This window comes from Lutra lutra, chromosome 9 (genome assembly GCF_902655055.1).
Source record: "Lutra lutra chromosome 9, mLutLut1.2, whole genome shotgun sequence".
Lineage (NCBI taxonomy): Eukaryota > Metazoa > Chordata > Mammalia > Carnivora > Mustelidae > Lutra > Lutra lutra.
In genome coordinates, this window is record NC_062286.1 from 121,219,334 (window position 1) to 121,244,048 (window position 24,715).

A 24,715-nucleotide genomic window follows, 5' to 3' on the forward strand; every position below is an offset into this window, starting at 1 on the left:
AACGCTTAACTGACTGAGCCACCCAGGCACCCCTGGAACTTGGTTTCTAATATCATTCTTTTATAAGAGGAACAAGGGCTCCTTGGAAAATGATTGATTCTAGGACTAGGACAGGAAATAGACAAGATGATCCTGGAGCATTTTGTAGTGTCGAACAGCAAGGAGGTGTGGAGGGAAAAACCCTACATTGATGGAAGCAAGCATATCAAAGGGACACAGGTACCAACTGAAAGAGCTCCCAGTGGCCAAAGCTAGAACAATCTGAACAATTTGAGCCACAGATAAAATAGTATTAGATTATACCTCAAAGTATATAGTAAACATCTCTGAGAACATACTGGTATAATGAATAAATAATGAAAAAATTAATAAATAAGGGAGAAGAGATGAATCTCCCATGCAGAAGAATTCCAAATAATTTATGTACATACTTGGCCCTAAAGGAGACGATGTATAAACCCCACTCCTTAGGTGTGAGCTGCGCACAGTGACTTCCTTCTAAAGAGCACAGTAAGGAAAGGGGGCAGGGAGAGTAACTTTACAGTGGATGAACCTGAGAAACATCACTGTGGCCACGTGATCAAGGCCAATAGCCACAGTTAAATTGTGTTGATAGTATGTCCCCTAATATGAGGAAATGGGGAATGATGTGATGAGAATGACACGTTACCTCTGTGGTCCTCTTCCCAATAATCCACAACCCCAGTCTAATCAGGGGACCCAATTGCTGGGCATCATTCAAAATTCCTGACCAGTACTCCTCAGTAGCTATCAGGGTCATCATTAACAAGGTCAGTCTGAGAAATTGCCCAGCCAAGTGAAGCCTGAGAGATAAGAGAATAAAGGAATATGTGTTCTGCATAGGATCATGGACCAGGAAAAGGACATTAGGTAAAAAAAAAAAAAAAAAAGAAATCTACAGGGCACTTGGGTGGCTCAGTGGGTTAATCCTCTGCCTTTGGCTCAGGTCATGATCCCAGGGTCCTGGGATTTAGGCCAGCATCGGGCTCTCTGCTCAGCAGGGAGCCTGCTTCCCCCTCTCTCTCTGCCTGCCTCTCTGCCTATGTGATTCTCTCTCTCTGTGTCAAATAAATAAATAAAATCTTTAAAAAAAATTAAAAAAGAAGAAATCTAAGCAACCTTAACTTGAGTTAACAATGATAATGTATTGATATTGGTGCATTAATCATAACAAAGGTATCTTACTAATATAAAATAATAACAGCAGAAATTGTAGAGGGGAACTCTGTACTAGCTTCTCAATTTTTCTAAGTCTAAAGTTCTAAAAAACAAAGTCTATTAAAAACATAATTATCCGGGGTGCCTGGTGGTTCAGTTGGTTTGATGTCCAACTCGATCTAAGCTCAGGTCTTGATCTCAGGGTGGTGAGTTCAAGTCCCACGTTGGGCTCCATGCTGGGTGTAGAGCCTACTTTAAAAAAAAATTATCTAGTAGTTAGTTAGCTGGGTGGGGGATGCATGGATGAAACAAATTGGGCCATGAGTTCATCACTGTGGGAGCTGGGCAGCAGGTGGGCTTCTGCCTGCCCCGGGGAGGGGCTGTCTTCTGAAGCCTCACATGTGGTCATCATTGTGTGTGGCCAGTCCAGAGAGTGGCTCCCTTGCCATGCCCTCTGTTCCTCAGTGACAGTATCTCCAGGGTCGTCCTCACATGCCTGTCACCCCCTGTTGCGGTGGGCTCTTCATGCTCCTGCCCCATGGGACTGGGAGTCTTCCCAGCGCAGTACTGGGTGGGAGCCCCACCCCCCCAGCACAGCTCTCCCTGGAGGCTGCTGGAATTTTTCCAAACTCTTAGGAAGCTTTTCCTTTTTTCAGCAAAATTCTGCCTCCTGCAACTTTTAACTAGCTCTTCCCCTAAACTCCCCTGCCCTCCGTGGAACAAAACAGAAGAAATCAGCTTCCTAGCCACATGATGGCCCCTTAGATATTTAAATAATGCCCATTTTGTTTTTCACCCAGCATTTCTGGAGCCAGGCACAGTGCCAAAGCCCCGTGAATTATTTTCTCCTTTGGTCAAAACTTCCTACGTTCCTTTCAACAGCCCCCAGGTGGTGTGGATTCCAGCCCACTCACCACTCATGTTTCCTCCAGGGTGGCTAGTGCTTCCGGGTAAGATGCTCAGCACTGATCGCTGGGCTCCTGACACCCTGAGCACAGCCTCACCCACCTCCAGGCAGAGCAGCTGGGGATGCCGGGCACCCAGAGCTGAATGAGGGCCCCAGAGGGTAGAAAGGCATAGCCTAGTTGGACAGATGGTGGCAGCCCCGGAGGTGGTGCAGTACGGAGAGGGAACAGCAAGGTCCCTCTTGTCAGGGACCTGCTGTGCTGGAATAGGGACCTTGGCCTTCATTCTCTAGGAAGGCCTAGAAGGCTTTGGGTGGGGACTCTGAACAAATACCCAGCTGCCTCGTTCATCACGCGGGGCCCAGCCCAGAGAAGGCCCCCCAACCCCCAAGTGTTAGCATGACTCTTGATGAAAATGCCTTGAATGTCTCTGTTCTCCCTGCTTTCAAGGCCCTGGCTTCATTTGTAGGAGAGTGAATGGTGACAGCTGTGCTTGTATTCACTTGAGAGATCCCATTTACCTAATATGGGCAGCAGGAGTGTGAAGCTGGGTCAGTCTTTGAAACAGCAGAGGTTGGGGCCTGGAGTAGAGCCTCTGTTTTGAGCCAGGAGGTCGTAGGGGAACCAGCTTCTCCAGGGAACAGGCAGACCAAGGTCTCAGATGGGGCAAGCCGGAGCCATGGGCAGGGCAGAAGGGATATGACAGATTGGGGTCAAGATCAGTGGGTCCTCATCTTCATTTTGCTTCTAATTAGACAGCTGTGTGGCCTCAAAAGAAAATGTGGAAATTCACCTGGGTGAGCTGCTAACTCGAATGTTCTGTGACCCCATCTGAGTATTCATTCAGCAGATAGCTCTTGAGCATCTACTGTGCTCCAACCCTGGCCTAAGATGCCAGTGTGGGCAAGGAAACTGACATCCTTCTTGTCCTCATGGAGCTTATGATCTAGTCTGGGACAGACAATAGAAAGATGAATCAGCAAACATGTAACAGTGCAAATTGCTGTTAGGAATGGAAGAGAAAGCTGGGCTGTGGGGCAGGGTTCTTAAATGGAGCAATCAAGGAAGCCGGCTCTGAGGAAGTGATGTTTTAAGTTGAGACCTGAGTGGTGAAAAGAACAAGCTGGGGGTGACCTGGGGGAAGAATGTTGCAGACTGAGGAAGAGTAGGCTCAAAGCCTGAGGCCAGAAGGTGCTTGGCATGTCAAGGGCACTGGGAGGGAGGGCAGCATGGCTGGAACAGAGTAAACAAGGCATGGCGGCATGAGGCCGGGCTGGAGAGTCAGGCAAGGGTGGGCTAGCTCAGATGTGGGGGCCACAATGAGGAGTTTTCGTTTGTCCTCCGTGCTGTTCGAAGGTATTTCAAGGGCATGGTCAGCAAAGGGCGGTGACTGGCTGGTGTGCGTGGGATGGGTTGCAGGTAGATGAGGGTACCTGCCGGCAGTGCTGCTCTCAATGGGGCCCTGAACAGATTGCTGCTTTCAAATCCTGCCTCCACCTCTTTCCGTCCTTGGACCTCTTTGTGCCTCAGTTTCCTCCTCAGAGTACAGTGGTTGAAAGCATGGACTCTGAAGACAGAACCCCTGGGCTCAAATCCTAGCTTTATTGCTTCTGTGCTGTGTGATGTTGGGCAGAGTTCTCAGCCTCAGCAGCATCCTCTGTAAAATGAGGATAATAGTAAGACCCACCTCATGGGGGTTTGGGATGGTGTCAAATAACTCAGTACCCACGGCAGGGCCAAGAGGGCCTGGGGTGAGCAAATGCCCAAATATTGCTGTCGTATCATTGTCATCATCATGGCCAGGGAGCCAGAGGAGTGACTGAGCTGTAGAGAAGGGTCCAGTGACCCCCAAAGTCTGTGAGGGACCAAGAAGGTTACTGAGGTTCAGTGGGGACACGTGAGCAAAAACCTGCAGAAAGGATGAGGGATGGTGTGGTGCCTACAGAAGGGGGAATTAGGAAAGGAGGACTCGCCGTTGGAATTCTGTTACTGTCTTGAGGAAGAGAAAAATGGGTTTACTTGCCATAAGAGTTGAGATTGGACCTGGGGAAAACCTTGTGAAATACTGTCCCCCTGAGGGACTTCCTGAGTGTGACTCTTGGAAAGCCTGTGTGGAGGTAGGACACAGACAGTGTGCTTTCCTTACAGGCTCTTCTAATTCCAGCAGCCGGATGGAATTTTGACACTTTGATGTCAAAAGTGTAGCATGAAGGAGCCCTGGGCTTCTCCCCATCCCCTGCAGAATGACCCCCAGATGGATTCACCTTCTGCCTGGGGCCTCATTTTCCCCATCTTCCCATCTAGATAATCTGCTGGTAGAAGTGGACAGTCTCGGGCGCTTGGGTGGCTCACTGGGTTAAGCCTCTGCCTTTGGCTCAGGTCATGATCTCAGGGTCCTGGGATCAGGCCCTGCATCAGGCTTTCTGCTCAGCAGGGAGCCTGCTTCCCCCTCTCTCTCTGCCTGCCTTTCTGTCTACTTGTGATCTCTCTCTCTCTCTGTGTGTCAAATAAATAAATAAAATCTTTAAAAAAAAGTGTACAGTCTCTGAGATGAAACCTTCTGGAACTTTCTGTTCCCCAGGGTCTTCAGCAGATACTCCTCCCGGAGAACCAGCTTGACATTCGGCCCTTGATCCTGGTGAGCCTGGGAGCTGAGGTGATACGGGTGACGAAAGAAAAATTTTGTGAACTGATGGACAGCAAGGTAACAGAGAAGTTGTCCAGGCTCAAGGTCAACTACCCCAGGTCAGTGCTGGAAATGTGCCCACATCCCACCAGACCAAATAAAAAAATTTTCACCTATTGTTTTAGTAAAAGGAAGAAAAAAAGTGCTAATACCTAATGCTGAAAAGGGGGAATGAAACCAGTAGTTGTTGGTACCCCTTAAATTATCTCAATCCTTTTGATAATAGATTTAGTATTTATGTTGCAAGGGCTATGCCCTCTGAAGTAAAGGTCTACCTGTGAATTTATCTAATTATGGGAAAAGCTACATGTACTGAGATGTTCATAGCAGCCATATTCTTGATAGAAAAACCACTATCACCATCACCCAAACGTATCACACTAAGGGGATAGTTTAGAAATTGTGGTGCATTTCTTTGATAGAACATAATTGCTATATTAAAAAAATTGTAAGTTTAATGGTTCTATAGGAGGAGGGTAAAATAGGTGATATAATGATTCATGAAAAGGACAGGATGCAAAACCGTATATATACTATGGCTATGCATTTGTAAAACACAAGAGAAAAACCTAGAAGGAAATAAGTAAAAGTGTTGACAAACTGTGATGTTGCCAAATTTGTAAGAGTTATTCTGTCTGGAAGGTAAAACTACAAGATATTTCCTGGTTGTCATTATATATTCCTCTCATATTTAATTGTTTTTGTAGTGTGTATGCATTGCTTTTATAATGAGGGAAGAAAAGATACTTCTTTTAATTTAAATTTTACTTAGTTAACATACAGTGCAATATCGGTTTCTGGATAGAATTCAGTGATTCATCACAAGTGCCCTTAATACCCATCACCCATGTAACCCACCCCCCACCCACCCCCCTCTATCAATCCTCAGTTCTCTACCTTAAGATTTCTTATGGTTTCTTTCTCTTTCCTTCCCCCCCCCTTCCCATATGTTTATCTGTTTTCTTTCCTAAATTCCACATATGAGTGAGATCATGTGGTATTTGTCTTTCTCTCACTGACTTATCTCACTCAGCGTCATACTCTCTAGCTTCATCCATGTTGTTGCAAAAGGCAAGATTTCATTCTCTTTGCTGGCTGAGTAATATTCCATTATGTATCTGTCACATCTTCTTTATTCATTCATCAGTCGATGGTCATTTGGGCTCTCTCCACAGTTTGGCGAAAAGAAATAGTTATGAAAAGTTGTTGTTGGGGGCACCTGGATGGCTCAGTAGGTTGAGTGTCGACTCTTGATTTCAGCTCAGGTCATGATATCAGGGTTGTGAGATCAAGCCCTATGTTGGTTTCCATGCTGGGTGTGGAGCCTGCTTAAGATTCTCTCTCCTTCTCCCTCTGTCCCTCCCCAAATCCCTAAAGAAAAACTTTTTGTCAGGATAGTGGCATTGCAAGTGGGCTTTTTTCATTTCCAAATGTTTGGTAATGATGATATTACTTTTATAATTTAAAAAATCTATCTTGAAAGATTTGATCAAAAAATTTATTTTTACTTTTCCCTAGTTTCCAAATCTTCCAAGGTGAATATGTCTATAAGGTGAAAAAAAACTTCATTTTTTAATGTAAAAGTTAACTGGACCAGTGGTTGCAAAACTATTTTGATCTCGCACTGTTATTACTAAAAGTGTTTACATATATACCCCTTAGAATATATGTAAATAGGAATAACATGTTAATTTATTATTATTATTACCTACATATATTGCTGTAGTAATATATATGTTATGGACATACCAAAATTCTGTAGAAGAATAAGACAAAGAGGAATATAAATGAATTCCTATATTTTTTTTTCACACACTCCAGTGGATCTTGTTCACCTCCCTAGATGACATGATGCTGCCATCCCCACTGGGACCTCCAGCCTAGACCACTGGGCCCCCTGCCTCCACCTCCTCCCCACTAGATCCTTTCAGCATTTCTGTGCTCTTGCTAAAACCTAGATCTGGCTATGTTAAACTCCTGCCTAAAACTTGGGTTGCTCAGTTGGTTAAGTGTCTGCCTTCGGCTCAGGTCATAATCTCAGGGTCCTGGGGTTGAGCCCCAAGGCCCCCCCACCCTGGGCCCCTTGCTCCGTGGGGAGTCTGCTTCTCCCTCTCCCTCTGCCCTTCCCTGCTGCTTGTGCTCTCTCTCTCTCTCTCTCTCTCTCAAATCAATAAATAAAATCTTTTTTTAAAAAAAGGGATTTTAGGAGCCTTAGATGATGGGTGTCAGTTAATGGCTGTTGAACTTGAAATTCAGAAGAGGTTTCTGTGGCCTGTGCCGCGCGGTCAGCGCTTCGCTGCAATGATCCGCAATGCTGACGGAGAGAATTCTGGCTTATTCATTCACTGTTGAACTCATGCTTCCTAGACTGCTAAAGCAGGCACAAAACAGATCCATTATCTAGCTCAAATCCTCCATGTTTTAATTGAGGACTGCGAAGCCCAGGAAAGAGGGTATGACATCCTGAAGATCACAAGGTTGGTGGCGGTGACACCTGTCCTGTGAATGCCAGGGGCTGGATAACCTTACGTCTCTCCCACTGCAAAGCACAGGGGCTGAGTTCCCAGGAGAGAAGGGAAATTTCCGAGGGACAAAATGGAGGAGAGCCTAAAAGCCAACACACAGAGTGTGATCTAGTGTGGGTTTGCTGGGTGGGGGTGGGCCGGGCGGGGGGTTAGGGCCATCTTGGGCTGAAGTTTTTACAGCCTGTGGGGACAGATGAAACTTTGAGTTCACGTGAGGCAGAGATTGGAACGGAAACCCCTGTACCAAGCTGAGGCCCTTAGAAGAGTGACCCCATTTTGTGAAAAAATTAACTAGAAATCAGTATGGCCATCAGCATAGGAGGTGACATGGAATCTTGTCTGTCTTAGCTTGGACTCTGAGTCCCCCCCACCCTAGAAGCCCCCCTAAGAATCTGTAATCACACGCTTGTCCCCTCCTAGGTTTTGGTGAGTCTTGTAGCATCTTTAAACCTCAGTGTCCATGTTTGTGAAATGGGTAGTTGTAAGGATTAAATGGGTTAACAAGTAAGGTGCTGGGCACTTTAGTGCTAAGTCAGAGTTAGATATAGTCTCTCTCTCTCTTTTATGGAAGAAATAGGGAGTTAGAGGAATTTTCTTTTTTTAAAGATTTTATTTATTTATTTGACAGGGAGAGATCACAAGCAGGCAGAGAGAGAGGAGGAAGCAGGCTCCCCTCGGAGCAGAGAGCCCGAAACGGGGCTCAATCCCAGAACCCTGGGATCATGACCCGGGCTGAAGGTAGAGGCTTTAACCCCCTGAGCCACCCAGGCACCCCGGGAGTTAGAGGAATTTTCTAAGTGGAGGCTATCCAGTAGTGTGCTGGTGAATATTTAATAACCAGCTCTCTCTCAGAGGGGGGTGGGAGGGAAGCCTGATTTGAAGGGATCCTGATTAACGTGGTGTACACATTCCCACCGTGGCCAGTTTCGACCTACCAACCTGATGTCACTGAATAGGGGGTCGAGGAGGGTTCACATAATCACCACTGAGCCCAGAGGAGCTGACGTCGGCATGCCACTGGGACCAACAGGACTAGCCAGGAGCCTGTTCTGACATCCGGGTTTTTTATTAAGTCGATCTCTCTGGATCAAAGTTGACCCTGCCCTCGTCAATATAATGTTGCCAGAAGAATGTTCTAATTTGTTAGTGACTTATTAGTCTTGCTTCCTTAGGTGAGAGTGTAGGCAAGTCAGGGGAAATGGAGCATGCCTTCCCTTGCTGTGGTCTCAGAAGGAAATAAGCCAATGAGTGCTGAGCCCACTCCCTCTCCCTCACTTTCCCCAACCCTCCCATGCTCCTGCTCGTTGTGGGGGCGGGAAGTAAAGCCAGGGCACCAAGACCAGTCCAAAGCAGCCACCAATCTACTTTCTGCCTTCATAGATTTGCCTGTTCAGGATGTTTTGTATAGATGGAATCATATAATGTGTGGTCTTTTGCAACTGGCTTCTTAGCATAGTGTTTTTAAGTTTTATCCATGTACTTCATTTTTTTTTAAGATTTTATTTATTTAAGAGAGAAGGAGGAAGGAAGGGAGAAAGAGAGAGAAAATTAAGCAGACTCCATAGTGAGTGCAGAGCCCAACATGGAACTCTGTCTCACAACCCTGAGATCGAGACCTGAGCTGAAACCAAGAGTCGACGATTAGCCAACTGAGCCACCCAGGTGCCCCAACTTCATTCCTATAATGTATATATTACACTTTATCCATTTGTCAGTGGATGGATGTTTGGGTTGTTTCCACTTTTTGGCTATGATGAATAATGCTGCTATGAACATTCTCGTGCGAGGCTTTGTATGGACATAGGTTTCCATTTCTCTAGGGCATATACCTAGGAGTAAAATTGCTAGGTTGTAAATTAACCCTGTTTAACCTTTTGAGGAACTGCCGGACTCTTATCCAAAGTGAATGTACCAGTTTGCTTTCACATCAGCAGTGTACCAAAACCCGTATTTTAATATCTCCACCTCCTAACATATTTTTTAAAAGATTTTACTTATTTATTTGTCAGAGAGAGAGAGAGCGAGATAGCGAGCGCACAAGCAGGGGGAGTGGCAGGCAGAAAGAGAAGCAGGCTCCCGAATGAGCAAGGAACCTGATGCAGGACTTGATCCCAGGACCCTGGGGTCATGACCTGAGCTGAAGGCAGACGCTTCACTGACTGAGCCACCCAGGCACCCTTCATAACACAATTTTATCTGTGTTTTTAATTACAGCCATTCTAGTGGGCATCTCATTGTGGCTTTGCTTTACATTTCCTTGATGGATAAGTGGTTACCTATATAATTTAACTTCTTGGTAGCCACGTTATAAGAAGCAAAAAGAAATGAGTGAAATTGATTTTTAAAATACATTTTATTGAATTCAGTGTTTCTCCAATATTATCATTTCAACATGTAATCACCATAAACATTATTATTTTTTTTTAATTTATTTATTTGACAGAGAGAGATCACAAGTAGACAGAGAGGCAGGCAGAGGGAGAGGGGGAAGCAGGCTCCCTGCTGAGCAGAGAGCCCCATGTGGGACTTGATCCCAGGACCCTGAGACCATGACCCAAGCCGAAGGCAGAGGTTTAATCCACTGAGCCACCCAGGTGTCCCCACCATAAACATTACTAATGAGAGTCTCTCCATTTGTTTTTGCTCTTATTCTTTGAAATCTAGTATGTATTTTAAACTCACAACACATCTCTAATTCAGATTGACCCCACCACAGGTACTCAGTGGCCACATGTGACTCATGGCCACTACATGGAACAGTGCAGTTCTAGGGGAAGAAAGTGGGGAAAGGGAGAGGAGGCAGAAGAGACTGGAAAGAGGACCCTAGGTGGGACAGAACACACTGTGTTTAGGAATTGGAAGAGTGACAGGAGACACGGCTGGTGGGGCAGGGGGACAGGAGGAGCCGGTGTGGGAAACTCAGCATCTGTGCCTCACCTTTAGTGATGAAGATTTGTGCCGGAAGTTCCTTCAGGAGAACAGCTGGAATATCTTTCGGAAGGACCTACTGCGGCTGCTGGTGAAGCCTCGCCAGCGTCCGCCGTTCACCCCAATCCGGCCTAAGAAGAAAGGGAGCTGCAGCCCCAAGTCTCTGATTCTGGATTTGTGTAGCCTCAACAAGGAGACTAAACCTTGTCATTCCATTTTTATGGCATCCCGGAAATACCTGCCCCCATTGAGGATCGTCCAAGCCATCACAACACCCCGATATAAAATCCAAGAACTCCTGCCTCAGTATAAGAATGCAGGAGTCCTTGTTTAGACCTAATAAAAGATGTTGGGTTGGTCATCCTGCTTCCTGAGTGACCACCATGGGAGTTCTAGGGCTTGGAGTCGGGCTTCCTGGAGGCCATGGGTCTGGAGAGATGTTTGGGGGTGGCAGCTGGGGCACTCTCTCCCTTGATACTTGCTGGGCTTGAGTGAGTGGACGGTCAGGAGGCTGGGTGTGGTCTCAGGGTAGGAGGGTCTTAGCTGGTGAGACGGATGGGAGGTACAGAGGGGCTCAGATCAAAGTGAGCAAGACTGGGGTTACAAACTCAACTGCCTTCTGGAGGCCACGCAGATCATCTGAAGGGTTGCATCAGAAGGACTGGGCAGGCAGCAGGTGGTGGTGGGGACTGGATGCACACTGGGACTGGGAGCAGTTGACTCGCATCCTCGTTCGATGCCATGCCAGGAAATAATGCAGGCCCGGTACTGCCAGTCTTCAGATTTTTCAAGAGAACCAAGAAACCCAATATTTTTGATGATTTCTACTGGTTTTCAAATGTGAGCAACTATTCAAATTATTTTTTAAATACTATGTTAGGCAAACAGAACATAGACGTGGGCTGTGTTGGGCGTCCAGGCTGCCGGTTTGCCAGTGTTCATCAAGCCTGTCTGACTGGGCGTTGCCAGAGACTAGAGGAGGCCTGATGGGGGGTGGGGAAGGGTGGTATAAGGAGCCAGAGAGACAGACGGGCAGAGTGACAGGAGCAGGCATCCTGGGTACCAAGACGGGGAGCCAGCTGCCCCAAGAGAGAAGAGGCGGGCCAGAAATGAGGAGGAGGTAGGTTGGACTGATGAGGGGGGCCCTTCTGGGGGGTCCTGAATATGTGGCTGCCCATCAGTGACCTGACCCGACTCTCTTTTGTCGGTAGCACTGGGCCAAATCACCTCTCTCTCTTGGAAAGTTCCACAGTTTAGCTTTGAGAGCACTGGGGGCCTGGGAGAGGCCACAGCAGTACTTGAGCCTGGCCGGCTCATGAGCTGCCAGGAAAGCCTTCCTCCACCCATAGCTCCCCAACCCACACATTCGCTACCCTACCTGGCAAGGAGCGAGTTACAAGGAACACCTGAGTGCTGAGCTGGGCCTCCGGAGCTCTGGAGGCCTGGCTCTGTTTTCTAGGTCACTGGACCCCCTTGAATCCCGTACCTGCTCCCGTTTCCCCAGTGGCAAAGTGAGCAACCTGGACAAGATCAATGGTCTTCATGAGGTGAGTACAGTTTGAAAAGCACGTTCAACATTATAGTTGTTTATTGAATTTATTTATTTATTTTTTAAAGATTTACTTATTTTTGAGAGAAAGCATGAGCCTGTGCAGGGGGAGGGGCATAGGGAGAGGGAGAAGCAGACTCCCCGCTGAGCAGGGAGCTGGACTCAGGCCTCTATCCCAGGACTCTGAGATTGTGACCTGAGCTGAAGCTAAGAGTCGGCCACTTAACCGACTTCGCCACCCCAGTGCCCCTGTTTGTTGAATTTAAAAGAAAACTTTTCTGGGGCACCTGGGTGGCTCAGTGGGTTAAAGCCTCTGCCCTCGGCTCAGGTCATGATCCCAGGGTCCTGGGATCGAGCCCCGCATTGGGCTCTCTGCTCAGCAGAGAGTCTGCTTCCTCCTATCTCTCTCTGCCTGCTTCTCTGCCTATTTGTGATCTCTGTCAAATAAATAAATAAAATCTTTAAAAGAAAACTTTTTATGTTGCACAGCAAAAAAGGAGAGGTATGGAATTTTTCTACCAGAAGATGTTGTGAACATAAAAGAGTAGAGAAGTAGAAGTCTTAATCATCTCTGACTTCTCTGATAGCTCCAGATGGCCAAGGAGTCTGGGATGTCTGCGGCAGATATGAAAGGGCTGTCTGTGACCTACAGGAATGATGTGGCACTGTTTAGGGACTAGGTAAATTGGGGTGTCTGATCATATTCAGGGATCTTTCTGGATTTAGGGCTGTGGCTCCAAGATGATGGTATGGACAATCTTGTCATTCATTTGAAATTTATTTACTTTGTTTATGCTGCTTCATAGCAGATCCAAAGAGGGTAAGTGGCAGTTTCTGGTTCCCTCTTATTCTTTAGGCCAGGTGTCGGCAAACTCTATGTAAAGCGCCAAATAATAAATAGTTCAGGTTTTCCAGGCCATACCATTTCTGTTGTAACTATTCAACTCTGTTGGGTGAAAGCAGCTTTACTGTTCCAATAAAGCTTTATTTACAAAAAGAGGTGGTCAGCCAGATTTGGCCTTTGGGCTCTCTTTGCTGACTCCTACCCTACTCTAGGTGGTGAGGAGCCCTTGAAAATTCTTGAGCAGATGTGACATGACTAGAGAAGGGGTGAGAAGCTTTTTATTGAGTGCTTATTTTGTGACCGCCATCTTGCCAATCATTTGACTACAGAGGCTGATGACCTTTGGGTTAAGATCCCAGCTCTGGCTCATAATGGCTGTTGAGGATTAAAAGAGATGGTACATGAACTGGAAAAAAGGTTTAAAAAAAAAAAAAAGAGGTGCTACATGTATAGCAAGATGTAGGATTTTATTCACCCTGAGCCCTGGGTCCTGCATCCTGGGAAGTGAGAGAAGAAACTTCCAGAACAGGAGGTAGGACATGTTTTCGAGGGGTTGGTGGGTGAGGAAGTAACTAGAAGGGCAGCCCTGGAGTGAGGGCAACTGTGGGGAGAGAGACCATGGCGGCTGGGTTTTGGGAGTCTTGCGGGGAGCAGAGGAAGAGCAGAGGTTTTTCTGAAGCCACCATTTAGCAGAGAGAAGAATTTGAGAATGAGAAATGTAAAGAGGTTTTCAAAGATATTTTCTGTGCCTTGAGAATATGTTTTCCTTTGGTATTTTCTTGAAGAAACCAAGGAAACATTTGAATAGCTCTTAATTACAGTTTTAGGCAGTGCTGCTGTTTCTTTGAAGTCAGTAACCAAGCAGAGAATGGGCCCCAGGTACATCCGGGTTGCACCTGTGAAGTCGTTGGTCCACATGGAGTGCTCCGTACTCATGAGATATTATTAGCACCTTTTTGACTGAGCTCAGTTTGGCTGTCCACAGAGTCTCCCTCCCCTTCAGTGGAATAGGAAACCGAGGCTTTGGAAGGCTAAATCTTCCTGATCAGTGCTGAAGGCCATCCTGGGTGAAGCAGGGAGGGCGCTCGTTGAAAAGTAGCACAGTGTTAGCTTTCCGTCCTCCTTACTGCCCACCCAGGCACAGATCCAAGGGTCAGAAAGCCCATGGGTCCTGAAAACATTTCCCGGCATTATCCTCATTTGCCAGACAAGGAGCCTGAGGCCTAGAGTGGCAAAGTCCTCGACCCCGCTCACTCATCTACTGGGCGGCGGTGGCAGGAAATGCATGTGCTTTCTCGGAAGCTGGTGGCCTCCGAGGCGGGCAGCGTGGCAGCGCATGTGTGATTCCACCGCATTACTCATTGACCCCAAACGAGCCACCTGTTTTCAGAATTCGGTACCCACAACCCTGGAACTGTGTTTGAGAGACTAGAACCGCCCTCTGGGATGATTTTCCATATGTAAATAAAGCATAGTCATACTTGGAGAGGCACACCCAGGACATGGGAGCCAAAAATATAGCCCCAGCACTAACAGCTTCTACTGTTTGGGGAAAATGGAAAAACCCATTTGAAAAATAAACACAGGAGGTATTGCCAGAGTTTTGTTATAGGAAGTGTTCAAGATCACATCCTGGGGTTGGAAACCATCATTCTATTTTCTGTCTCTGAATTTGACTACTTTAGATAATCTCCTCTAAGTGGAATCCGACAGTATTTGTCTTTTTGTGACTGCCTTATTTCCCTTAGCACCATGTCCTCAAGGTTCATTCATGTTGTGGTAAGATTTCCTTCCCTTTTAAGGCTGAATACTAGTCATTGCATGCACACATACACCACATTTTGCATATCCATTTGTCTGTTGATGGAAATTGGGTTGCCTTCCCCTTTTGGCTTTTGTGAATAGTGCTGCTGTGAACAGGGGTGTGCAGACAGCTCTTTGAGAACTTGCTTTCAATTTTCTTGGACATATATCCAGAAGTGGGATTGCTGCAATCACGTGGTAGTTCTAGTTTGGATTTCCTGAGAAACTGGCATTCTGGGCTGCATGGCAGTAGACCGTTTCACGGTCCCAGCAGCAGTGCACGAGGGCTCCGATTTCTGCACATCCTTGTCAACATTTGTTATTCTGGTTTTGGTTCCTAGCCATCCTCATGGGTGTGAGGTGGTATCTCACTGTGGTTTTGATTTGCATCTCCCTAGTGATTAATGAGGTTGAACATTTTTCATGTGTTTTTTGGCCACTTGTCTATCATCTTTGGAAAAATATCTATTCAAGTCCTTTGTTCATTTTTTTTTGTTGTCAGATATATTGGTATATTGTAGATATTAACCCCTTTTCAGATATATGATTTGTAAATATGTTCTCCATGCCATGGATTGGCTTTTCTCTGTTGATGATGTCCTAGTCTGTTTTGATAGGGATTTTATGAGGAGATATGGAACTATGTAAATATCCCCTTCCTTATCATACTTTTCATTCATTCATTCATTCATTCATATTAATATTGGACTCATCGTTTCCTATTTTATTCAGTGTGTCAAAATCGGTTACTATCATTCTATATTTTGAAGCAATCCTTTTGACATGCTCTTATTCTCTGAGCACTTTATTTTCTGCCACAACAGGATATTCCCGGATGATCTTCTGCTTCCCCTGATGTCATCTTGGAATTAGCCATTTCTCCTAGGACCCTGGCTCCTTTTCGTAGAGAATGGCCCTGACTCTGGTGCTGATTAAGTCTGCAGCTTTGAAAGGCCCAGCCCCTCATGTGGAGTGCCATACCTCATCAGCCAGCCAGAACAAACCCCTCCTTTACAGATGAGGAGACTGAGGCCCGAAGAGGAGCTGTTGGCCAGTATTCCTGTTAGTGACAGCTTAGACAAGGACAGAGGCCTTTGACTCCGATGCAGTTCTCTTTCCCTGGTAATACATATTGCCAGCAATGAGGTGTGCTCCCAGTGGGGCCTGTCCTCTCTGGACTTCACTTTCCTCTTCTGTCCACTGAGGGATAGCTTTGCCCTAGAGGTCCACGACTGCTTGAGAGCTAACCTCTTCTCTCAGCTTTTTATGAGCCCTACCCCTCTGGAGGCCTTTTTGGGTGAACCCATGTTAAATTGCAGAGGAGAGCTTCAGCTTTTAGCTCCAGCCCTGGTGGATTTGGGGTTTGCAGACCTGGACTAGTAGTCCAAGTGCTCACTTGTCTTCCTGAAGCCCCCCTCAGTCAGCTAATGCCGATGTCATAGGGACATCAACTGAAGATGGAAGTCCAGGCCTCATCCTGAGTTGGGAAGGCAATGGAAATGTTTCCTCTACCTGCCCTCCCTAGTTCCAAACCTACTTGGGTTAGACCAACAGCACCCACTAGAAACACTAGAAATGCTCCTTCCCACATTTGGAGGCTGGTCTCTTGAGCCTCACCTCAAAGCTGGGAGTGAGAAGCCTTCAGATATTCCATTAGAGAATGTTTTCTGTGCCTGATTTGGGGTTGGAAGGTGCTACATCTGACTGTCTGGCTTGGTCAGCTATGCTCTGGGCAGCTCCCACAACTCAACCAGTGCCTATTAGTGATGACACCATGCCAGTCTGAAAAACTGAGCTTGTATTCCCTTTGTATTCAAGTCATTTGCTAAGCCCTCACCATGTGTCCAGCATTGTGTGAGTTCCATTCAGCGGACTTCCAGGTAACAATGATGGTGCAAGTGGGTTCCACATGAGGGGCACAAGAAGGGGGCTGCAAGGGAAAAGGCCTACTAACTTGTGACATTTGGTTCTGGCATCTTGATTCTAGGGTGTCAGGTTCTTGTAGCAAGACTGTATAGAAGTTAAAAGTGGAGTTGGGCAACAAAGAATGATTTTGCTAAGTGAAAAATGTGGAAAGGGCACTGTCGGCAGAAGGAATAGCTTCAGCAAAGTAGGAATTATGAAAGTATGAGGTTACCTGGAAAGAGAACAGGGCACCAAGGTGGGCTAACATGTAAGCAACAGAGGAAGGTGTTGAAGACCTCAAAGCCTAGGCCTGAAGGGTACAAACACTGTACTTTCAGGGAATGTGTGGACTTTGCAAGCAATGCAGCCTCCATGTAGGTTTTAAAAAATTTATTTTTTAAAAGTTAACATGTGCATAAAAGGAAACTGAAAAACACAAGAAGCAAAGAACAAAGTCATCCATAATCACAAGCAGTTTACAGTTTGACTTCTAGGTCCCATGTGTGTATCTACAAAAGTAAGCATTTTCATGTAAAGATCGTGGTTATGTATCATGCTTTTTTACACACCATGAATATTTACCATTTCAAAGTCCCCAAACTATGAGTATTTCGATAACCAAGAATACACTACACCAACTCCATCTGAAAGAAAAAAGCGCAATCCTGCCTTTCTTGGCGACAAAGATTTCAGAAAAGACAAAATGGCAACAGGCCTCTAGATAAAGATACTGGCAGGGTTACCATTAAAATACTGCATTCCCTTAATGTTCAATTAAAACAGACATAAGTAAGAGTACACAATGTATAATGCTTCTAAAAGAATTCATTATCCAATTTCTATACTATTCAAATATTAGCAACGGGATATGTTTCCATTGAATCACTTAATGTATTCCTATAGTACAGCCAAAGAGATGCACACACATTAACAGTTATTACAATGTAAGTATGAACGCATCTGCATACAGTTCTCCCTCTATACTTCCTCCTGCCCCTCTGCTGCCAACCTAGTAAGTCCTCACATTTCTGAGACAGTGTAACAATTCCATGTCCAAGATGCTTCTTTTCTATCAATGATAACAAAAAGAAACTTATAAATTGGTTGATGCACTAGCTGTACATTTTATCATACATTGTCACCTCAGGACATCCAAAAAGCTTAGATGTTACAAAATAATGACACTTGTCCACAACAAACACAGGTACTTCATCAAAATGCACATACAGACCTATGGTTATAACCTAAAATGGTCTTCCATATGTGGAGATAACTAGCAAAAAAGCCCTTCCCTTCACCCCTCCTCTGCTCCCTCCACCATTTTAATGACCAAGCAAAAGACTACATCTAGCTCTAAGAGGTGATTGACAGACACTCCCAGAACAGTCCTTCCTAAAAACTAACAAAAAGGCATTCATAAAGGGAGTATTTTACTACCTCTACTTTTAATATACTTTGGGTATTAGGACTTGTTTATCCTTTGACACACAGCAACATTAACTAAAATGCACATAAAGAACTTTAAAGATTCATGAGCACAGAACCCTTTCCTCCTCACTTCCTTCCCTGCTCCCATCCCCATCCCCTAGTGAACCCAATGAACAGTCAGCATACTCTCCAAGACATCAAGTTTAACAACTCCATTCCCAAAATACAAACATCCCTGTAAATTAACAAGAAAGGGTGTTGCTACTCTACTCCTAACATGTTGTTCACTTTCAAACATCCAGAAGACTAGATGTTTCAAGTAAGGATTTATTTAAAATTTGCCCACTACATACATAGTAGCACTGAAAGAATATTCTGGCTTAGAAGCCTTCCTCTTCTCATTTCTATCAACATAGTGGAAAGTATAAGCATCTGAAATGCTTAGAGGGGATTTTAACAATTTCACTTCCTCTAGTTTTCAGAATAGTCTTTCCTATGATTTTAAACACAAAGTGTACACAATGTATTTGTTTACTAACTACTTTTGTCATACACTGGCAACCTCTTTAACATCTAGAAAGACTAGATGTTGTAAATTAGGACTCATTTGTCCTTTATATACACTATATACACAGCTAAGTAAAACAAAATGCAGACATATAGGACAATGGTTAATCCTCCCTAACTATAAACATACTGGTATAAAGCCCTTTGCTCTTTCTTCTCCCTCCTCCCTGAACCAGTACAAATATCATATGATGTGTACTGCTCTGAGAGGTGGTTTCATCATTTTGATCACTCCATTTTCAAAAGACAATATTTCATATGAATTTTAACAAAAGGATTATCTACAAAATGTGTTATTTTACTACCTCTACTTTTAACATACTTTGTGCACTTCTAAACATCTAGAAAGGCTAGATGTTTCAAATAAGGACTTGAGTTTGTCCACTATATACACAGTAGTGTTGAATAAACTACACACATGTAACAATGGGTTATATCTGAAAGTGTCTTCTGCATGGGAACATTCCAGTCTAGAACCCTTCATTTCTCACAACTCCTCTCTACCGCCAACCCAGTGGGTGAGTGCAAATAGGCACGTGTCACTTAGATGTGACTACAATGTTATCTCTTCAAGTCCTTTTCAGAAGACAGCCTTTCCATGAATTTTAACACAAAGTGTACAAAATGGGTTAGTTTACTAACTCTACTTTTGTCATACATTGGCAACCTCTTTAATATCTAGTGACTAGATATTATAAAATTGGGACGCATTTGTCCAGTATATATACAATATATACAATCAAGTTAAATGCACATAACATATAGGGCAATGAATAAGCTGAAATTTCCTAGTACACACTAGCAAAGCATCTTTTGCAATTTCTTCCCTCCCACTTCCCTCAAACCAAGGAACAAGAATACCGTTCAGAGAGGTGGTTTAGCAATTCCATTTCCAAAGATAATATTTCCCATCAGTTTTTAAAAGCTATTTATAAGAAGCATTACTCTACTTTTAAATACATCAAGCATTTCTAAATATCTAGAAAGACTAGATATTTCATATAAGTACTTGTCCACTGAGTACACAACAGCACTGTTAAATAAAACTGCACACACCTAACAATGGGTATAATCTGAGGTATCTTCTAAATATGACCATCATTTTGGACTAAACTATTCCCTCCCTCACATCCTTCTCTCCACCACCAATCCAGTAGACAAGTACAGGCAAGTGTAATGTTTAAAGGTGGTTGAACAAATTCATACCAAAAGTCATTTACATTAGAAAAGCTTTCCTTTGAATTTCAACACAATGTGTATAGAATGTGCTAATTTTACTAATTTGTCATACATTGGCAACCTCTTCAACATCTATAGACTAGATGTTGCAAAACTAGGACTCATTTGTCCATTATATACACTATATACACAGCAAAACAAAATGCACAAAACACACAAAAAATGGTTTTGTCTGAGTATGTCCAAGCACAAACACGCTAATGTATTACCTTTTCAATTCTTTCCCTTCCACCTCCTTCAAGCCACAGAACAAAGATACATGATAGGATACTGCTTAGAGGTGGTTAAACAATTTCATCACCAAGACAGTTATTTCCTATGAATTTTAAGCAAAAAGATATTTACAAAGCGATATTTTGCTATCTCTACATTTAACATACGTTGGGCACTTCTAAACATCTAGACAAACTAGATGTTTTAAATAAGGACATAATTTGTCCACTATATACACAGCAGTCTTGAATAAACTGCACACATGTAACAGTTATAATATGAAAGTGTCTTCAAAATGTGAACATTCTAGCCTAAGACTAACCATTCTCGTCTCTCCTTTCTCCACCAACCCAGTGGGCTATAATGCTCAAATTTTCAGAAGACAATCTTTCTAGGAATTTTAACACAAAATGTACACCATGTATTAGTTTACTAACTCTATTTTTGTCATACACTGGCAACCTCTTTAACATCTAGAAAGACTAGATGCTGAAAATTAGAGGACTCATTTGTCCAGTATATACACTATATACACAGCTAAGTAAACCAAAATGCAGGAACATAAAGGACAATGGTTCATCTTCCCTCACTATAAACACACTGGCAGAGCTCTCTGCACTTCCTTCTCCTCCCTCCTCCTCTGAACCAGCGCACAAACACAATGTGTACTATTCAAAGAGGTGGTTCGGCCATTCCCCCTAAATTAGACAGCATTCCATATGAATGTTAACAAAAAGATATTTACAAGAATGTCTTTTTACTACCTCTATTTTTAACACGTATCAGGCACTTCAGAACATCTAGAAAGACTAGATATTTCAAAAATGTACTTAGCATTGTCAACTATATATACAGTAGTTGAGGGATAAAATGCACACACAAAACAATGGTTGTAATATGAAAATGTCTTCTAAATATGACCAGTCTGGCACAGAACCTTTTCTTCCTCCTCAAGGTCGTCTACTTCATGTCCTCTTACCCACTGAACAAACGTGGACGCGAGTGGCTCCTGATGTCCCTTCTAGAGGTGGTCTAGCAATTCCATTTCAAAGTCATTTTCAAAAGACATTTCTGTGATTTTTAAAAAAACAAATAGGCATTTACAAGACGTGTGATTTTTCTAATTCTACTTTATCATATGTCGGCAACCTCTTTACATCTAGAAGGCCTAGATGTGACAAAAAAGTTTTCTTTTGAAAGGTTGGGGGGAAAGTTGAGAGCAGCTTTTTCATATTATATACACAGGCCTTCTAAAAAGGGCCAGTAAATCTTCCCGAAGGGTGGTCTTCCTATTGGCCAAATGCTGTACGTAATTCTCCCATTTCGATCTTCCAACATCAACATCAGGTGGAACGAAGACCAACCGCCTGTGGCCCTTTAACCGTTCCACCCATCGTCAACCGGGGCTTCGCTCACCTTCCCGGCCCGTTAGGGCCTCTGTCCACCGTTCTCCATAGAAAATGAGGTTTCGTCCAGCGGGGGCGGAGCGGTCATTCCAGGGCCGGGCCTGTGGGGCTCCAAGGCCCAAAGGCTGCCGAGCTTGCGTCCACGCAGACCCGCCTTCTCAGGCCCTCGGCGGCCCCAACGGCCGTCCGCGGCATTCGCGTGGCCGCCATTCTTCTCGCTCCGCCACACCCGACGTCCAAAGGCGCCGTGAGCCCGCTGGCTTGGGCAGGGGCTTGGCGGAGGCCCCGCAGAGGTGCTCCCGGGGAGTGGGCAGCAGGCGAGGTCCGCGCTCCGAGAGGCCGCCGCCATCGGCACCAAGGTGGGGGTGGGGCGGTGCGGAGAAGCTCGCAGCTGCTTCATTCTGGGCCTGGCCGATGGGCAGCGGCGGCGAGGGCGCTGGGTCTCTGCAGGTCGGAGCCCGCGACCTGTCCCCGGGCCCCCCAGGTCACCCGCCAGCCTCAGGCCGGAGGGCCTGGAGGGCCCTGGATCGACGGCCTCGCTGCGTTTCTCACCTCGCTCTCTGCCGGAACTGACTTGGCAGTTCTCTTTGCTGGCGAGAGAAGGGCGGCACCGGAAGTGTCCTCGCGCTGGGACTGGCGAGCGGAGGTTCCGGGACTGAAACGTTCCGGCAGTGGGGAAGGGCAGGGAGGGCGTCACTTCTTCCAGGGGTGGGATCAGGCCGCCCTCCGGGCTTTTGCAATGGTAATAAGTTACTCGCCTCAGAATTCTCTGAACAGGAGCGTGTGCGTTGATTCTCAGTGCCCTCATTTCCTTATTTTGCAGTAAGAAGGCTCTACATTTTTCATTCATTCACCATTTATTTATTGAGCACCTACCATGTGCCACGTAAACACTGGGAATGCAGCAGTGAAGGAAAAACTCCACACGAAAATTTCTGCCCTTTTGGAATTTACCTTCTAGTAGGGAAAACAGATAATCCTTAAAATGCCTAAAAAAGCAGCGAAAGTGCTCTGGAAAAATAAAAAGTCGAGACGGGGAATATGAAGTGTGAGTGTGGAATGTTTGAGATGGTGGTCAGGTGACTTTTGAGCAGGAATCAGAAGGAGGTGAAGGAATAAGCCATACACGCGATGTTGGGCGGAAGACCTGTCCCAGGAACAGCAAAGAGGCTGGAGCCGTGTGAGCAGGCAGGAATGTAGAGGCTATGCCAAGAAATGCAATGTGAAGGAGGGAAAAAGTGATTTGGTGCTTCCTTTGTAAATGAGATGGGAGCCGTTGGAGAGCTTTGAACTGCAGCATGGAGGAAGAGCTGACATAGAGCCAGAGGTAGAAGCAAGGAGAACTGCTAGAAGGCTATTGCAGTCAACCCGGTTGAAATAGGATGGGGCTCGCCCCAGGATGATGGCAGCAAAGGTGGCAAAAAAAAAAAAAGAAAGAAGTTGAATTCAAAATAAATGTGAAATTGAACCTGCAGGGTTTGCTGATAGACCAGATGTGAAATGTACCAGAGAGGAATCAAGGAAGACTCCAAAACTTTTGGACTGAGCAAATGAAGGAGGGAATTGCCATTTACTGTGATGGGAGAGATCATAGGAGGAGCAAGTTTTGGGGAGAATATCAGGAATTCACTTTTATTATTATAATTATTATTATTTATTTGACAGAGAGAGAGATCACAAGTAGGCAGAGAGGCAGGAGGAGAGAGAGGGGGAAGCAGGCTCCCTGCTGAGCAGAGAGCCGGATGTGGGGCTCAATCCCAGGACCCTGAGATCATGATCTGAGCCTAAGGCAGAGGCTTAACCCACTGAGCCACCCAGGTACCCAAGGAATTTTAGACATCCTGAATTTGAGATGCCTGTTTGACATTCAAGTGGAGATGTCAAGTACGCAGGTGGATTTCTGAGTCTGGCATTTAGGGGAGAGTCTGAGCTGGACATAGGCATTTGGGAGTTTCCGTGTACAGATGTCTGAGCCCTGAGCCCTGGGGCACTGTAACGTGTGGAGGTCAGGATGATGAGAAGGAACCAGCAAAGGAAACTGAGGAGCAACCAGAGTGATAGGAGAGCAACTACAGGATGTAACATCCTGGAAGTAAAAGAAAAAAGTGTTTTAAGGAAGAGTGGATAACAGTATCAAACATTACTGATAGAGCAGATAAGCTATACTATACTTCTAGCTTTCATAATGAATGCTGTGTGAACATTCTTATGAATTTTCAGATTTTGTGGAGGCTTCTGATTTCCTTTGGGTACCATTTTATAAATGGAAAGAAAGATCAAAACGTTGGTCCAGGTTTAAGACTCTTGATGCAGACCCAGACAAGATTCCTAGGAGGAAAATCTGACGATCAGATGTGCTGGAAGGCAGAAAAGAGGAGTGGTGAGAAGACCAGGGGCTCTGGGGCTCTGGTCCATAAGGCCTGAGCCACAGGAGGGGTTGAGGGAGCAGAAAATTGGTGAGGTCTGGGCTTCTACTTTTGCAAAGAAAAAAGCCACTGGGCTCTATGCCTGGAGAGAAGAGGGAGGAGGAGAAGGAGGAACCACAGATCACAGGAGGGTTTCAAATACTAGGGCTGGCTGGCTAGGTGGGTGGCTGGCATACTGACCAAGCCAAGGTAAAGGAAAGTCTCAGTATGGAATTCCTGGTCCTCTTTCTGAGCTCCCTACTTCCTTTTTTATTTTTCCTTCTAAATGTTTATTTGCATTCTAGTTAGTTAACATATAATACAATATTGGTTCCAGGAGTAGAATTTAGTGATTTATTACTTAGATATAACACGAGTGCTCATCATCACAAGTGCCCTCCTTAATACTCACCACCCATGTTGTCCATCCCCTACCTACCTCCCTCCATCAACCCTCAGTTTGTTCTCCATCCTTGAGAGTCCTTATGGTTTGCCTCTTCCTCTCTCTTCTCTTTTTCCCCCTTCCCACGTGTTCATCTTATGTTTCCTAACTTCCACATATGAGTGAAATCATACGGTATTTGTCTTTCTCTGACTGATTTATCTCACTTAGCATAATACACTCTAGCCCCATCCATGTCATTGCAAATGGCAAGATTTCATTCTTTTTGATGACTGTGTAATATCCCATTGTATACATATACCACATCTTCTTTTTTTTTAAAGATTTTATTTATTTGACAGAGATCACAAGTAGGCAGAGAGGCAGGCAGAGAGAGAGGGGGAAGCAGGCTCCCCACTGAGCAGAGAGCCCGATGTGGGGCTCAATCCCAGGACCCTGGAATCATGACCTGAGCTGAAGGCAGAGGCTTTAACCCACTGGGCCACCCAGGCGCCCCATACCACATCTTCTTTATCCATTCATCATTCAATGGACACTTGGGCTCTTTCCATAGTTTAGTTATTGTTGATAATGATGCTATAAACATCAGGGTACATGCACCCCTTCAAATCTGTATTTTTTTTTTAAGATTTTATTTATTTATTTGACAGCCAGAGATCACAGGTAGGCAGAGAGGCAAGCAGAGAGAGGAAGTGAAGCAGGCTCCCTGCTGAGCAGAGAGCCTGATGCG

General features: G+C 45.1%; 1 protein-coding gene across 1 annotated transcript in view; it reads left to right on the forward strand.

The window, feature by feature from the left end:
• CNBD2 (cyclic nucleotide binding domain containing 2) overlaps nucleotides 1–10,570 on the forward strand; it is a 43,303-nt gene extending 32,733 nt beyond the window's left edge. The window contains 2 exon segments of the mRNA XM_047744271.1: nucleotides 4,666–4,829; nucleotides 10,239–10,570. Of these exon segments, the coding sequence (XP_047600227.1) occupies nucleotides 4,666–4,829; nucleotides 10,239–10,557 (483 nt within the window). The 3' untranslated portion in view covers nucleotides 10,558–10,570.
• Nucleotides 10,571–24,715: the final 14,145 nt, after the last annotated feature.